We start from the raw sequence: 12,973 nt of genomic DNA, 5'->3' as shown, positions 1-12,973 counted from the left end.
CCTGCAGTGGGGTCTAGATCTCCCTCCTCAACATTTGTGCGGCAGCTCTACCCTCCTGGTCTGGGCCTGCTGTGCCCACCTTAAATGAACCTGAAGCATCGCCCAAGGAGTTCATTGTCAATGCAGATTCTTGGGCCCTAGTCCTGTAGACACTGATTTCACAGGTCAGCGGAGGAACCCGATAGTTTTTGAGATTCCTTGTCTAAGGCTAAGCCTAAATTGGACCTCAGAGTAAAATTCACCTCTCTGAAGGCAAGCAAATTTGGATGGCTCGATGTCACCAATACCCAGACCATAACAGAAGGTTTGGGGCTTTGATTCTGAGAGAGAATATCAAAGGCTTCACCTGTGTTTTACTGGAGCTTAGACTGAACATCTGCAGAGGTTCGCATCCCTCACCTGAACCCCTCCCTCACTCCCTACTTCTACCAACAACAACACAGAGCATTTGGGGAAAAGAGGCTGAGGTGAGGAATGATGTAACCAGATACCTGGCTTTCTTGGTCTCTTGTCACATCAGATCCCCCTAGTTAAAAACTGTCTTGCTAAGCAAACAGGACTTTTGGCTTTGTCTCGTTGAGACTTTGAGCTGGTCAGTTTTGAATACTAGCCTTCGTAGTCTCAGATCGGATCTCAAGAATGTAAAAAATAAAAATAAAAAGGAACAAAACTCTTTTCTTGGCTTTTAAAGGAAATAGTAAGTTTGCTAGAAAAACCACACACACAAAAAAGATTATATACAAAATGGTTATTTGAGTGTGGATTCTGCAAAGTAGAGAAAGCAACCTAGCTCTCGGGATTTTATTTGCGCTTTCTCAGTATTAGATACATGATCCCACTGATGAAGGTGAAGGCAAAGGCCACCCAGGCCAGGATGAAGGAGTAGCCATATCTGCCTTCTGAGGTAAACCTGTAGTACTGCTCGGAATTCTTCTGGTGAAGGTCCTGGCGCTGGTCTGTGTATATGGAAACTGCAATCATGACACACAGGCCTGCCAGGGAGAAAACAAAGGAACACATTAGTCATGGGCCAAAGTGCACACAAAGGGCCTACCTCACACCTTTTATTATTATGACGCATTTCCTTATCTTACCTTATTAAAGTTCTTGGGTGCTACAAATGGCTGATGCTCCAGGCTACAAAGCGATAGGTTATGATTCCAGTCCACCCAGAAGTGCCTCAATAGAAAATTCTAGCCACTGAAAACCTTGTAGAGTACAAATCTACTCTGATGTATATGGGGACGCCATGAGTCTGGGTAAACTCGACCGCAACTGATACTGGTATCTTAGCCTTTATCAAAAAAAGACAACTGATCCTTTGTGGCAGAAGGAATGCTTTCTTGTAGCCATTTCCTTCCTCATCCTTGCGGGGGGTTGGGAGGTGGTGGTGGTGGTTGAGTGCCATTAAATCGGTTCTGACTCATGGCGACTCTTTATAGGGTTTCTGAGGCTGTAAATCTTTATGGGAGTAGAGAGCCTCATCTTTCTTTCTCCTGTAGAGTGGCTGGTAGATTCGAGCTTGTGGTTAGCAGCCCAAATCATAACCCACTATGCTACTGGGAATCCTTTCATCCTTGCTAGCTGAACCCTGTTTTGGAGGGCATCCTAAAAGACAGATCATAATTGGTTTAAGACATGGGTAGGCCAGAAAGTAAGTATTTTGGGCTTTGGGGGCCATACAGTCTGTAAGGCAACTCAATTCTGTTGTAGCACAAAAGTAGCCATAAACATGTTTACATGGTTCAATAAAACTTTATTTACAAGGACAGGCAGCATCTTGGATTTGGCCTGTGGACTATGTCTTGCCGATTCCTGATCTAAGCCAACCTTAGCAGTCCCATTCTTCTTTGCTTGCTATAGTCTGTAGATTTGTCGGTGTCCATTTTGGGCTACATTAAACCCCCCAGTAGAAAGTTTTACACCCTCAAAAGAGAGAGATAAGGGAGGAGAAAGCACTATTTATTGCTGTACTTTCCCTTGCTTACTGCTTTAGATATGGTATGCTGGGATGAAGTGTTTGGTGCAGCAGCAACCATTTTGGGCCCATGAGGAGGACATCTCCAGGATGAAAGAAAGATAGAAAGAGTGGGGGTTCTTAATGCCACTGGGTTGGCAATCCAACCCAGGCTAATTGTTATGTAAAAACAAGTGACTGTTTATGATTGAACTAACTTTTGATTGGATTTCCTGTTACTGGAAATTCACAGACATCAGTGCTTTGTTGTTGTTACGTGCCGTGGAGTCGGTTCCGACTCATAGCGACCCTGCACAGGGTTTCCGAGGCTGTAAATCTTTACGGGAGTAGAACGCCTCCTCTTTCTCCCGCGGAACCGCTGGTAGTTTCGAACTGCTGACCTTGCGGTTCACAGCCCGATTCGTAACCAATACGCTAATAAGGTTAAACACCATGGTTTTCCCTGGGGAACCTATTCCTCTCGCTGACCAGCCTATTTTGGTGGTACCGCCTTCAGGGTGCCCAGGCTTTCTCTAGACCAAGACTGGGCATCTGCGACCGTGTTTACCAGTCAGACTGTCTTTCCTGGAACTGTTAGTCTAGAGAAAACTATCACTGCTGATGATTCTGGTAGCATCTCCCATCATCCTGAGGTCTGGATCCTCTTTCCAAGACCTGGAAGCTAGAGTTCTGGGGTGTTTGTACCTGTACATGCTTGACTGATAAAACATATAAACACTGTGAGGGGTTGGGGCAGACAGAAGGGGCAGGTCCTTGGCCCAGAAAATGAGGGAGAATGAAACGTTTTAGAAGGGAAGAATGGCTTTGACTTCCAAATCAACACACGGGGAATAGACTCAGCTCTTGAGCTGCCTCTGATTCCTATCAAGCCTATTAACAGCACAGGGAAACACTGCCTGGTCCTGAGCCGCTCTTACAATCGGCTGTTAGAGCTGAACCCCATCGTTGCAGCCACTCTATCCATCCATCCCATTGCGGGTGCTCTTCGTCTTCATCTTCTTTTTTTTTTATTGTTCACTCTATCAAGCTTGATGTCCTTCCTGATAGCATGTCATTGACTTGACCCCAACAGTGACCTTACATATAAGAGAACAAACTGCTGTCTGGCACTGCCCCATGTTCCTCACTGTTGATGTCACTGTGTATGTCTGAGTCCCCTGTTGTGGGTATGGTATGTACATATGTGTGTATGTGTGTATTTGTTGTTGTTAGTTGCCATCAATTTGAATTCATGGCAAGCCCATGCATACATACAAACACACACACGCATCAGGGAATGTGTATGTATCTATACATATGTTGTTGTTAAGTGCTGTCGAGTTGGTTCCGACTCATATACAGACCAGTCACCCTGTATAGGGTTTCCAAGGAGTGGCTGGTGAGTTTGAACTGCTGACCTTATAGTCCAAACTGACCTTGCAGTCCAGTAGTTATCCTACAGTGCCACACCAGGACCCTATATAAATATATGCATATATAAGGCGGCTTCAAAAAGTTCTTGGGAAAATTGAAGTGAAAGAGAAAGGAATGAGCGGTCATCTAAGGTGCAACTATTGGCCTCTCCCTGTGCAGAGGAAAGAAAAGTGATGACAATTGGAGCTGTCTGGAATCAACTAGGCCAGTGGACTAATGGACCACATGAACATCAGTCTCTTTGACCTTGAGACCAGAAGAACTAGATGGTGCCCAGCTACCACTAACAACTGTTCTGAAAGGGAGCACAATAGAAGGTCCTTTGTTGTTGTTGTTTTTGTTAAGTGCCGTTGTATCAGTTCCAACCCATAGCAATCCTGTATAGGGTTTCCGAGGAGCAGCTGGTGAGTTTGAACCACCGACCTTGCAGTTCAAATGGCTTTGCAGTCTGGCGCATTAACCCACAGCGCCACACCAGGACTCCTTTACTTAAGGACAAAAATCCAGAAGGAATGTGAAAGAAGGCAGGATGGAAATAAGAACTATATCCCACAGGGAGGAAGTGGGATAACTGTTATTCCATGGAGGGGATGTCAATCACTGAGATGAAACAAAGTATATGATTTGAATGTAAAACTGATGATCTGCTCTGTAAACCTTCACTCAATTCACAATAAAAAGTATTAATAAGTAAATAAATAGATAGAATTTTTCCGTGAACTTTTTGAAGCCCCTTCATGTTTGTGTAGTCAATTTTGACTGGATTAACTTACAGATGAATAAACAGAAAATAAGCTTCAGTTAGTAACGCTCCCAGTCCCACCCCTACGTGTTAAGTAAGAGGATCAACTGCCTTGAATGGATGAGCCAGCTGTGGGGGGGTCTGCCCTTGAACTAGGAGATGCAGAGGTGGTAAAGGAAGGGTGGAGAGCAGGCATCTCCTCGGGACCTAGCTGGTACCCTTGGGCCAATAGTGCTGCCTCTTTCGGCCTCATTTGGTCTGGGCCACTGTGCCCAAATGCTTGAAGAGTTTTGAAAGGACAAACCCCCAAGTTCCAATGTGGCAGATTCTGAGGTCTGGGATGAGGCCTTGGAAATCTGTACTACCATTACCCAGGTGTCTCCCTGTCATACTTTGGGAACGGACGTGTTGCTGGGATGCTGGAGGCTTTGCCACTGGAGTTTCAAGTACCAACAGGGTCACCCATGGAGGACAAGTTTGAGCAGAGCTTTCAGACTAAGGCAGGCTAGGAAGGAAGGCCTGGTGATCTACTTCTAAAAATGAGTCCGTGAGAACCCTGTGGCTCACAACAGAAAACCGTCTGACAGCGTGCTGGAAGATGAGCTCCCTAGGTTGGAAGGCCCTCACAATACACATTGGCCACAACAACGGACTCAAATATATCACAAATCCTGAAGAGGGTGGACAACGTGTCGTTCTGTTGTGCACGGGGTCACACCTCGACAGCAACAATGTGCTTTCAAAGGTCCCCAGAGGGATCCTCACAGACTCGGGGACTCACAGGACTGGGTGACTTTCCGAGTCACACTGGTGCTGTTCTAACTCTGCCACAAGCAAATGAGGGCTCTGACCCAGTAAGGGAGCAATGCCCTGTAGGGGAGGTGAAGCTAAAGTGCCTCATAGGAAACCCTAAAGAAGACTAATTGTCCCTGGGGGTTCCTGACACCTAAGAATTTGTCTTCAAACTGGAACAGTTCTGGCAAACTGAGATGAGAGGGTCACCCTTGTGTGCTGGTGGAGAAAGACAACAGGTTTGTACTTGACTCCAGGCTGGGAGGGAAGAGGGGACCGAACAAGGCTGTGGACTGGCCCTGAGTCCCAGGTATCTCGTCCACTTGGAGCTTCCCGTGAACACTGTCAGAAAGCAACACGGTAGTAGGAGCTTCCCATGGTCTGTCATCAGAATACTTAACACTTTCCCGAGCACACAGCTCCACAAGATCATGTGTGACACAGGCTTCTTCGTCCACTCTCAGCCTGGCCCGGCTAACATCCCAAATAGGAGAAAGTGGCCTGAGAAACATGTAGTTTCTCCAAGTCCTTCCATACTATGGGATTGTGCCTCCCTCATCTGGTAGCGTAGTGGTTACGAGTCGGACTGCGGACCGCAAGGTCAGCAGTTCGAAACTACCAGCTGTTCCTCGGAGAAAGATGAAGTGTTCTGATCCCGTAAAGATTTACAGCCTTGGAAACCCTGTATCGGGTCGCTATGAGTCAGAATCGACTCCAGGGCACACCACGACCACCACCATCACCTACAGCATCAGCCCAGGCCAGACCGACACAAGTATTTCTGTTATTGTTCAGTTACAACCTGCCACCACTGGCCGGCCCTGACCCTCACCCATTACAGAGCTTCAGACATGCAGTTCCCTCGGCCTGGCACACGCCCCTCCACTCAGTGCCAGAGAGAACATTGTGGACACAACTCCTGCAGAACCCATCTGAGAACACCTTCCCTAACTTCCTCCCAGCTCTTCCCCTCCATGTCTCCTCAAGGAGAGGGCGCCCCACCATTCTACTTACAGGACATGAGCTGGATGATGGAGGTTAAGACAAATCGGTCTCCCTGCTTGAGGCGGAAGAGCTGGAGCAGGAATATCATGAAGGCGATGCAGCAGAGGATGGTAGAAAGGATCATGGTGGCCTGGATGGCCTGCAAGGTACTGTAGTCTGTGGGGAGACAAGAAAGAATGGTGAGGACCGCAGACCAGCGCAGGCTCCTCGGGGAGACCACGAGAGTGCATGGTGAGGACCGCAGACCAGTGAAGACTCCTCGGGGAGACCATGAGAGCGCATGGGGAGGACCACAAACCAGCGCAGGCTCCTCAGGCTCATGAATCCTCATGACAGTCCTGGGGTGGGAAAGACGAAGCCAAAGTGCAAGAGTCCCACTGGTCATCTGCAGGGCATAGGCACAGGGGGCGCCAAGGAGCCTGGACCCACCGCCCTCTAGTGGCTGCTCATGCCCTTGACCAGAAGAGTCCCAATTTCTTCCTCTGGAAAATGGATCTAATACTGCTGGCTCTGCGTGGGCTGGGAGACCATGGATCAGAAAGGGCTCCACAGACAATGGTGTTCTGGAAGAGGCTTCCCCTTCTGACCACCCCTTGGGAAAGGACAGTGTAATTTTTTTAGATGAACCTTAAGAAAGAATAACTGTGGGTGTCTGGCCTCCATACAGGGAGGTTTCCATGGAGAAAGAAGGATTGGGGTAGAGGTTGCTGCAAAGGAGGGGAGGGGCAGCTGGACCTCCTTGGGGCCCTGTGGAGAAGTGGCCGAGCATGGATTGGGAGGTGGCCCGACTGCCGCCTCCTGGTCTGTGAAATGGGGACACTCCTAGTTCCCACCTCATCGGGATGGGAGGGTTAAGTGAACTCTGGAAGGTTTTGAGGGATGCAGCAGGGCATTCTGTGTAAGTGTTGGATGTTATCACCAGGACCCTGCTAAACGGGATGAAGGGACAGTGCTCAGAGCTACAGAGGAAACATACAGGAAACTTTCCTGGCTTCTGTTTGGTTGGCATTATCTGTATGTACTTCCTGAAATGCTTAGAGCCTCCCTCCCCCGCTGCCATCAAGTCAATCGCAACTCACAGCAACCATGTATGACAGAGTAGGACTGCACCTTAGGGAGTCCCAGACTATAGATGGTTATGAGTGTTGTTGTTGTTAAGTGATGTTGAGTTGGTTCCGACTCATAACCCTGTATAGGGTTTCTAAGGAGCGACCGGTGAGGTTGAACCATCAAACTTGTGATTTAAACAAACCTTGCGGTCCAGCGCATTAACCCACAGTGCCACACCTGTAGATCATTAGGAGAGTAGACAGCCTCATCTTTATCTAGAAAACTAGTGGTAAGTCTGAACTGCCAACCTCTCAGTCCAACACACTGTAACCCACTGCACCATTTTTGGGGTCTTAATGCATTCTGGCAGCATATCGAATCACTGGGATATCATGTAAACCCCAACTCTTGACTCCTATGGTGAGTAAAAGAACCCAGACTCTTCTGTCTCCCACAGAGGCACATGGTATGACTCTAGTTCACTGACATCCAAGAACAGAAGAATTAAATTTCAGCCAGAGTCAGAAAGTGGCAGCTCTTGAAACAATGGGTGGTGGAAATTGGCTGGATGGGACCCGTAGGAACTTTCTGGGCATGGTGAGAATGTTCTTTGTTTTTTGTGAATTGGTGGTTACATGGATGGATGCTGTTGGTAAGTACCCTTGAGTTGGTTCCAACTCATAGCGACGCTATATAGGGTTGCCTAGGCTACAAGTGTTTATAGGAGCAGAAAGGCTCATCTTTCTCCTGTTACTAACCTTGTAGCTCCCAGTCCTGTGCTTGTCCTATGCAATCATCAAAACTCACTGACCTGATCCCTTAAATAGCATGCATTTTCTTATATGCAAATTATGTTGTGGTTAAGTGTTGTTGAGTCAGTTCCAACTCATCGCGACCCTATAGAGATAGGGTTTCCCAGGAGCGGCTGGTGAGTTTGAACTACCGACCTTGCAGTTCAAACTGACCTTGTGGTCTGGTGCTAATCCTACAGTGCCACACCAGGACCCATTATGTTGTTGTTGTTGTTAAGTGCCATTGAGCTAGTTCCAACTCATAGCGACCCTGTTTAGGGCTTCTGAGGAGTGGCTGGTGAACTTGAACCACCGACCTTGTGGTTCAAACCAACTCTTCAGTTCTGCGCATTAACCCGCAGCACCACACCAGCTTGTCCATTTGTTGTTTTATTGTTGTTAAGTGCTGTCGAGTCAATTCTGACCCATAGGGACCCTGGGTAGGGTTTCCGAGGAGAAGCTGGTGGTTTTGAACTGTGAACCTTGTGGTTTGAAGTCCAGTGCTGATCCTACAGTGCTACATTAGAGGTTGACAAACTTTTCCTGAAAAGGGCCAGAAAGTAAAGATTTGAGGCTTACCTGCTACAATTGTGGATGAATCTTGAAACACTATGTTCAATGAAAAATGCCAGACACAAAACTGCTGTCTGCTGCCATTTGTATAACTCTCCAGAATAGAGACAGAAAGCAGATTGGTGGTGGCCCGGGGCTGGGAGCTTGGGGAAGAGGAGAAGTGACTGCTAATAGGTTTGGGATCTCCTTGTGGGAGGATGAAAAGGTTCTGGAACTAGACAGAGTGGTGGCTGAACAACACCATGAGTGTCCTCACCGCTGGATGGTGCACTTTGAAATGGTTAATTTCATATCATGTGAATTTCACCTCAATTTAAAAAAGAAAAAGTAAACCGTATTTTAGGCTTGGCGGGCCCTATGGTCTCTTTTTCAGTTTCTTTGTGTTCTTTTCGTTTTACAACCTTTTAGAAGCATAAAAATCATTCCTAGTTCATGGACTATCCCAGAGCAGGCTCCTGTTTTAAAGAAAATGAACTAGTTAATCATTCCTCATGCGGGTTATGGGGCATAAAGGATAGATTAGAGTTTACAGAGCCCTTTCGTGTCCTTTAGGTCATTTGATGAGGTAGGTACACATGGCAGGTGTGTGATCATGTCTCCGTTTTACAACTGAGGAAACTGCATTCCCAGAACTTAAATGACTTGCCCAAGGCCACATGGCTCATAAAAGGACCAAGCGCAGCTCTCCAGTTTCTACTGAAGTCAGGTGCTGTGATGGGGGACTGTGGCCAAGGTGGAAATTATTGTCTCTGAGCCAACACAGAGGCCAAGGTTGGATAAAGGAGGTAGAGAAAATTCTATATGAGGGTTGGCTTTGCTTAGAAACAGAGAGGAAAGATGCTTAGCTTAACTGGAGTTGGTCCAGCCTCCAGACCTTGCCTGCCCCATATCTCTCCTGATCTTGGCTGGTCCCCTGCTCCAATCTCCACTATGCAAAGTTAGTTGTTGCTATGTGCCACCAATCCAATTCTGACTCATACTGTGACCCAAAGGACAGAGTAAAACTGTGCCAGAGGGTTTCCTAGACTGTTGTCTTTATAGGAGAAGATCACCAGGTCTTTTCTCCTACAGAATGATTGGTGGGTTTGAACCACTGACCTTTCAGTTAGCAGTCAAGTGCTTTACCCATTGTACCAACAGGGCTCCTTATGCAGCGTCAGTAGGCCCACCTTACTGGGCTGCGGGCGGAGAGCATTAAGTGTCTCAGATAAGTCTGGAGTCTGCTCCCTTTTTTGTTTGGCGCTTCTCACTCACAGATTTGAGGGTTCGTACTCACCGGCATAGTTGTCACCGATCTCTGTACAATTTGTGTTGTTCATGCAGACTCTCCACACATCTGCAAAGAACTCTTCTCCTACCCACCAGGCCTGTAACAGAAAACAGAAGCAGAAGGCAAGGCCGGTTGTGAATTCTGTAAACACTGACACCTAATTCCCTGTGACACACAGACCCTGCCCTTCTCACACTAGCCACTGGGGGTCCTGGCTAAAATGCAGTGTCTGATTCAGGAAATAGGGCCTGAGAGAGTGTGCGTTTCTGACAAGCTGCTGGTCGGACTGAAGGGTGAGGCTTAGCTCAACTGGCAGTAATAGCGCAGTCAGTAGAGTAGTCTGCACTCTGACTAGTGGCGCCCCCGTGTGGGTTAGAGGAGAACAGCACGCCATAGGGTTTTCAGAAGAAGATCTGCAGGCCTTTCTTCTGAGGTGCTTCTTGATGGACTCAGACTGTAGGCTTCCGGTTAGCCCCTGAGCGCTTCACCGTTTGCACTACACACAGATGCCAATAGAATAGTCGATGGTGGTATGTTGTAAAAAAGCTATACTGGCAATACGAACAGGAAGATAGAAAAAGGATGAAGTTTGTGGGGGATTGATACCACGACTGGGAATGATAAAAAAGACCCTACTATCTTCAGTTCAGATACTTCAGTTTCTCTCTTTGAGTATGGTGCTCCCATCCCAGAGGGCTTGCATTCTCCCCTTGACCCACCCAAAGCCTAGAGCCCATCTCTGAGTGACCAGGGGCTTTGTGTTTCCTACAGTAGCCATTGGCACCACTAGCCATTCCGCCAATTAATATCCACTGAGCTCCTAAGATATAGGGGCCTTGATGGCTCAGTGGGTCAAGTACTCGGCAGCTAACTGTTAGGTCAGTGAGAGAAAGATGTGGCAATCTGCTTCTGTACAGATTTACAGTCTCAGAAATCCTACGGGACAGTTGGACTATGTCTTATAGGGTGCTATGTGTTGAAATCCATGATCACAGTGGAACATTTTTTTTGAGTTTCTATGACATGCCCTTCAAGAGTAAAGCTATCAGCTTAAGGACTAAGGTGCACCTGACCCAAAATACCCATGGTATTTTCAGTAGCTTCATATGCATGTGAAAGTTGGACAGTGAATAAGGAAGACCGTAGAAGAACTGATAAATTTATGTTATGACGTTGGAGGAGAATATTAGAAGTACCACAGACTGTCAGAATAACAAACAAATCTGTGTTGGATGAAGTACAGCCAGCATGCTTCTTGGAAGCCAGAATGGCCAGACTTTGTCTCTCATACTTTAGACGTATTATCAGAAGGGACCAGTCCTGGGAGAAGGACATCTTGCTTGGCAAAGTGGATGGTCTGTGAAAAAGAGGAAGGTCCTCAACGAAATGGATGGGCACAGTGGCAGCAACAGTGGGTTCAAGCTTAACAACAATCGTGAGGTTGGCACAGGACCGGGCATTGTTTCAGTCTGTTGTGTATACGGTCAGAGCTGACTCGACAGCACCTAACAACAACGTTGGGCCCAGCTACGATGCAAGTGCAACTTCACATATAACATACACCCTGCATCTCACTGGTTGGCAGGACAGTTCATTCTGTGTCTTCTCAAGAAGTACCATGGTAATACAAGAGATTTTCAAAAACTCTGTGGAAACACCCCGTTACCTTTTCATGCCATTTTTCCATGAACTTTTTGAAGCCCCTTGTATAAACACCCATGGATGCTGGCTAGGATTCCATGGAGCTGTGGCTGATGGCTCTCTGCCTCCAAAGACATAGAGTTTATCTCTTTGACTATGTCTGGGACCTTTCAGTATCCCAAAGAATTTGTTGTAAGGAATAGAAAAAAAGAAATAAACACAAAAAAACTGCAGTCTGGCCAACCCCGTGTATTTCAGAGTAGACATGTACTCCAAAGGGCTTTCGGAAGTAAACTGCCAAACCTTCCAAGGCGCCGTCAGTGGATTCAAACTGCCAACCTTTTGGTTAGTAGTTGGGTGCTTAACCATTTGTGCCACTGGGGTCCTGTGGACTACTGAGGACCTCTATTAAAAAGCCTTACTTGCTGTTGGGAGGGGCAGTACCCTGTGCCAACAGGCTGGCCACCAAATGTTCCCTGCTGTGTGGTTGGGAGTTGGTCACTAAGGGTAAGAGCTACATTTCCTGGCAACAGGCAGATAGGAGAGATTCAGGAACATTCTAAGTAGGAACTCTAGTGGGGAAGACATGGCCAGGTGGGCTAGCAATACACTTCACTCTCTTCAGTCACAGCACAGGGGTTGGTAAGCAGATGTGGGGGTGGGGGAGGAAGGGTAGAGGTCACCTGGGAATCTAGGGTGATCATGCCAACTCTCCCCCACCCTCCCGGAGGTATCTGGCAGTAGTCACACAAACGGTGGGTGGGGTACTGGCATCTCATGAGCAAAGGCTAAGGAAGCTGCCAAATGTCCTACAGTGCACAGGACAACCCCAAACAAAGGTAATCCAGCCCAAATGTCAGCAGTGCTGGGGCAGAGAAACTGCTGGAGGGAAGGACAGACTTCAAGCAACATCCTTGAGGTGTTTTCCTAAGGCCAAGGCTCTGTGGGGGAATCAGATATAAGGAGACCAAGGTCCGGGCCCACCAGGACCTTCCCATGCAAACCGAAATACGGAATGCTCCAGAACCCCAAGATTTAGGCCCCCAGTTCCTCGGGAGAGAAAACAACCTCACACTGATCACTCCATCCCACCTCTGTCACCTGCAGGAGCCAGGGCTCTAAGAGGGTCCCTAGGAAAGGGGACTTACATTGTCGATGGTGGCAATGAAGAGCAAGGCCGCGGAGGTGATGTGGAAGACAATGATGAAAGCTAGAAGCACCAACATTTTCACAGGGCGGGGAGGGGCAAGGGGATGCGTTTGAAGTCCACAGAGAGACACTCTAAGGGGTGGGGGTGGGGGAGAGAGAGAGAAATTCAAATACATCAATGACAAAGCACTTTTAAAAAGAAGCCACTTTTGATGTAACTACAAAATGATGACCACAATGAAGAAAGTTACCATTGAGACAAGAGAGCCCATTTGCAATCTTTCCCAATTGTTTAAATGTACTTTAGAGCTGTTTGGTTTTCCCCCACCCCCACTATAGTCAAATTCAAGGAGCTCTGGTAGCGTAGTGGTTACGAATCGGGCTGAGAACCTCAGGGACAGCAGTTCGAAACTACCAGCTGTTCCGTGGGAGAAAGATGAGGCTTTCTGCTCCCGTAAAGATTTAAAGCCTCGGAAACCCTGTACAGGGTCTCTATGAGTCAGAACCGACACGGCTCATAACAACAACAGTCAAATTCAAGGTGACATGCTCCATTTTGTCCTGTTTCT

At 47.5% G+C, this 12,973-nt stretch overlaps 1 protein-coding gene across 1 annotated transcript; it reads right to left on the bottom strand.

Annotated features, from left to right (window-relative positions):
* Positions 1 to 801: 801 nt before the first annotated feature.
* Positions 802 to 12,481, bottom strand: EMP2 (epithelial membrane protein 2). Its single transcript, XM_006867218.1, has 4 exons — positions 12,404 to 12,481; positions 9,621 to 9,711; positions 5,940 to 6,086; positions 802 to 992 (listed from the first exon to the last, which is right to left on the bottom strand). Exons 1-4 carry the CDS (start codon positions 12,479 to 12,481, stop codon positions 802 to 804), a joined length of 507 nt encoding a protein of 168 aa, XP_006867280.1.
* Positions 12,482 to 12,973: the final 492 nt, after the last annotated feature.

The sequence above is a fragment of the Chrysochloris asiatica genome, unplaced genomic scaffold, assembly GCF_000296735.1.
Source record: "Chrysochloris asiatica unplaced genomic scaffold, ChrAsi1.0 scaffold00102, whole genome shotgun sequence".
Classification (NCBI taxonomy): Eukaryota; Metazoa; Chordata; class Mammalia; order Afrosoricida; family Chrysochloridae; genus Chrysochloris; species Chrysochloris asiatica.
Note: the sequence above shows the minus strand (reverse complement) of the source record. Positions and strands in the feature narration are given on the sequence as shown.